Consider the following 4,975-nt stretch of genomic DNA (forward strand, 5'->3'; position numbering starts at 1 on the left):
TGAGTCCCAATTGAGCCACTAGAGGGTAATGTTAGACAATATACAGAATGATTCATGACTTCCTCAAAATGTACTTTAAGAATAATTACATACTATTTACTGTATCATTAAATAACACGGAACAACCACAGACATTGGTATTTGGAATATACAACCCAAAATGACTTCTTATGCCTTCTCCAAGCCATTCCAATCCAGCCTAATAATTTTGTATCAACAACACATCTATCTATGATGACAACACAGAGAAGTATTGGTAAGTGAGAGTAATGGCAGAGTTCATAACCAGTATGCGGAGGTTGAAGTGCCTACTGTGGTCTCCTGCATTGTTGTGTTTAATCATTAATGCATATAGTAGTTATTTATACATGTCAGAATTCCCAGGTGATTAACATTTAGCACATGTTGAACTAATAATAAATGGTGAACAAACTGTAAATGTCTTAAAATGGTTTATAACTGAATTATTATAAAGTGTTACCCATAATTGCATATTCTGACGTTTTAACATCAAGTACTTACACAATTTAGTTAGACCTGGACGTCATCTGATATCTTGCAGTATTGTACCTTTCAACTTTACAGCGCTTGTTGCAGGCGTTGTGTCCAAATTACACCACTAGAGGGTGATGTTAGACAATACATAGAATGACTCATGACATTCTTGAAATTATCTTTTAGAATACTTACATAATATTTATAATTTTGATATTTATTAGGATCCCCATTATCCACTGCAAAAGCATCAGCTAATCTTCATGTGGTCCACATTAAATACCATAGGACATCAACAGGCTTTGATATTTGCAAAATACAACCCAAAAATTACTACAATGTATTTTATTAAACAAGCTTATACCTTCTCCAAGTCATTCCATTCCAATCCAGACAAATGATTTTGTATCAACACCACATGTATTTATGATGACAACACTGAGATAAGTAATGTCAGTGTATTGTTATATGAAAGAAGAAATTACAACAATTGTATAACATAACTATATCAAACCTGTTAGTCAAATTTAGGAATAAAAACATAGTACTATGAATGCCTTAACTTCAGAGGTAAAATATGTTTAGCTGTCACTTTGAACCATGGATAAAAGAAAGCATAAATTATTGGATTAATTAAGGAATTAACAAGAGGCAGAAAACGGATGAAAAGTGATAAATTGTCACTTATAAAAGACAAAAAAAAGAAAACAAATAGAGATGGAATCCAACAAATGAAATAGTTGACAACAACAATGGAAAGAGTTTTTGCTGCTTTTCTCTCAGACTTATTTGCCTGTACAGTTTGAACACCAGACACACTGGCAGCCTCTTTTGAAAATACCTTTCTGGCCTGTGATCTGGCCACCACAAAGATTTTCACATAAAGTGTTACAATAATAGAGCACGGGACAACCATTGTAATTAAAATTTCAACAATATTAGCCCAGGTTATCCCTTCAACAGTAAAACATTCATTCAAACACCTACTCGGTACCTGTACATTTACAAAGCTTTTTACAATAGCAGCACGGTATATGATACAACAACACCAGGTAATGGATATACAAAACGTGATTCTTGTTGTTGTTGTTTTAGAGTGGTACGATAAGGGATCACACACAGCAACATAGCGGTCAATAGATATCAATACCAAATTGCCCAGAGATAAAGAAGTACATAAAAAAGCCATATATAAATGAAACACACAGAAATATTCCCCAAAACCCCAACATGATTCCATTATTGCTACAGTCGTTACTGGTATCACAATCAGTCCCACCAGGAGATCTGCCACAGCCAGAGAGAGGATGAGCAGGTTGGTTGGAGTGTGGAGCTGCTTAAAGTGAGAGATGGAGATGATCACCAGTAGGTTCAAAAATACTGTAACTGCTGAAATCAATGACAAGAAGATGTACAGTGTTATGTAGATAGATGTCGATAGCAAAGCCTTTTTGCAAGAAGAGTTTCCATCTTGAAAACAGTATTGAACATCTTCATGTTTTTCCATTTGTAATAAAGGGTAAAATGCTGAGGTCCTGCTGCTCTTGCTTGGTCCTGTGTGTGACCCTGTCAGGTCCACCTTCTGACAAACTCTGAACTCTGCCTCTCTATTTATCCCTGAGTTTCTGACAGAAACTCCCCTCCCTGGAGTCTCTCTGCATGCACACACACACACACACACACACACACACACACACACACACACACACACACACACACACACACACACACACACACACACACACACACACACACACACACACACACACACACACACACACACACACACACACACACACACACACACACACACACACACACACACACACACACACACACACACACACACACACACACACACACACACGTGATCATACAAATTAACTAATGTTTAGATAAACAAATAATTTATGATGTAATGTATGAGAGGATTGGATGTTTCTGTGCCCACCTAGCCTGTCCTTTCAACCTTATTGATAGTTAGAAATGAGAATAAAGATACATTTTCTCAACTGAGCATTTTAATATGGAAAATATTGTATAGCTGATGTTTTGGTTACTCAAAGGCTATTTCACATGGGAAGTAGGGTAACTGTGCAGACTAACTGGTTTGGGTGATGTCAGTGCTCAGTTTGGACCATAATCCACAACCTCAGGAAACATGACGGCACACCACATGTCAACTGGCCAGTGTGTAGGAAAGTTGACAGTAGGGAAGTAGATGAGATGGCTTAAGTCTATGCTGCCCTTCAAAGACAAAACGCAGTAACTACCAATTCAGGTATATTATCTGATTAATGTAGTATTTACTTTCCTGACACAAGAACAAGCCAGTTGATCAGAATATATAATGCAGTATCAGAATTTTGTGTCTGTCTAGACAGAAAAAGACTTTGAAGTCAGATTTTGCAGTAAAATAACTTACATAGTTACTGTGTTTTGCCTTTGTAGAGCATTATGGGGTATGCACTATAGCAAATGCAGTCAAAATTAATAGTGGCATTCTATATGAGCATTCCATTGACGTTTAGAAATGTCCATCTGAATTAAATTATGAATAGTACTTCTTCAAGTTGAGGGAGACTGTCTCAGTTACATCATGGTGACAAATACTATTTGTCAGACATCAGAAGAACCACACTATATTCTGACCCAATCACCCCTTGATGTTGTTTTCCTTTTCTGGTGTGTTCTCTGATTTAAACAAAAAAAAGACGAAGTAATATAATTTCCATTTAATTTAGTTGAATCAATCATCTCAAAATCACTTATAAAATAACCTTTCAGAAAAAAATGACAAATCTTTTGGAATAATTCACGATTAGCCATTTAATCAAGTTAGCCCTCCGGGGCGGCAGGGTAGCCTAGTGGTTAGAGCGTTAGACTAGTTGGACTAGTAACTGAAGTCAAATCCCCGAGCTGACAAGGTACAAATCTGTCGTTCTGCCCCTGAACAGGCAGTTAACCCACTGTTCGTAGGCCGTCATTGAAAATAAGATTTTTTTCTTAACTGATTTGCCTAGTTAAATAAAGTAAAAAAAAAAACAGCTTCAGCGGTAGCCCCCAGACCCTGGGCACAAGGACCACCTATAATACAAGTCTAAATACTGTACTGTAACAGTAAACAGTGTGATTGTGTGAATCAGGCTTCAGACAAACACGTTATTATAACATTCAGTAATAAAGCATTTACAGGCCTTTACAGTTTTATCACCATTTATTAATCATTACTCCCACATTTGTTAAATGTTAGTATTCTCACATGTATAAATAACTTTTAAATTATGTATTAATGAGTCATTGGGTTTTGTATATTTAAACCATTTACTAATCATTAGTACTAATCAAATTTTTTTGCAGTCCCTAATATAAAGTGAGAGCTATTTATACTTTTGAAATAATTAATCACTATTTTGAGTGACCAGGGTAATTTCTCACAATAAGTTGGACATGCCATTGGTAGACGATGAAGGTTTCAAAATGACTTGGAGCATATCAAATATATGGGGGATTGGAAATGATGCAGACAATTACATTGATGGAAGCAACAATCTTTCCGCAATATTGAAGCTGATCCACCCCTTTAAAAAATAAAAAATGTACCGTGTAATGTGAGTGTGGCAGGCTTACAATGATGGCAAAAAAAACAACTTTTGAGAGTAGCACCAGGGTCAGCGCAGAGGGGGTACGCAGCTGGAGGTTGAATGTTTCACAAGCATTTCGCTACACTAGCATTAACATCTGCTAACCATGTGTATGTGACCAATAAAAATTGATTTGACTAGAAATGTTTGAAGGGACACGGGACTATAAAAAGTTTGGGAACAACTGCTCTAGGTCATTTTATAAAAAATATAAAGCATTTATATAAAATATTTATTTTAGCTCTGTGTTGTGTGATTATTGTTTAACCATTGATATGTTCTAGGTCATTCTGAGACCTTAAGGGGCAGCTGAACTCAACCAACTTTTCTGGTTGAAAAAGACCGATGTTGCATCGATATTAGTCAGGAACATTGATTCTAGTGTATAAAAGTGTAAATCGCATAATTTTGGTAATATCTCACAAAACATATATTTTGTCATTTAAGTAACCTGGTATTTACATAGATCACTTGTAAATTTGACGGTTGAGTTTTGAGTTGAGTCCTGCCCACTAACAGGGGATGATATAACGCCAGAATTGTCATGCATGGAGAAACAGCTGCACAGATTGCGCTCTAACCAATCCTACAATAGAACCAGTAAGACAGACCTGCAGCAACTCAGACTTGTTAACATACGACAACACACACTTGTTAACATAAGACAACACATCACCAATGTTATGTTGAAAGAACAGTTGACCCCTAGCCCTTTATGGAGTGGCCACATGTAGATGTGTTTGATTGTGATCACTCCAGTCTGCCACTGATTTGGTCAAAATGACAATTGAGACAATGTGCACTTGCATCCCAACTGCCACTTGTCAATATTTCCA

At 36.5% G+C, this 4,975-nt stretch overlaps 1 protein-coding gene across 1 annotated transcript; it reads right to left on the minus strand.

The window, feature by feature from the left end:
- Window positions 1-692: 692 nt before the first annotated feature.
- On the minus strand, window positions 693-2,064 carry LOC135536030 (trace amine-associated receptor 13c-like). The gene has a single exon (XM_064962423.1). The coding sequence runs from the start codon at window positions 2,000-2,002 to the stop codon at window positions 1,043-1,045; it is 960 nt and encodes a 319-aa protein (XP_064818495.1). The 5' UTR covers window positions 2,003-2,064; the 3' UTR covers window positions 693-1,042.
- Window positions 2,065-4,975: the final 2,911 nt, after the last annotated feature.

Source organism: Oncorhynchus masou, unplaced genomic scaffold, assembly GCF_036934945.1.
Source record: "Oncorhynchus masou masou isolate Uvic2021 unplaced genomic scaffold, UVic_Omas_1.1 unplaced_scaffold_5465, whole genome shotgun sequence".
Classification (NCBI taxonomy): Eukaryota; Metazoa; Chordata; class Actinopteri; order Salmoniformes; family Salmonidae; genus Oncorhynchus; species Oncorhynchus masou.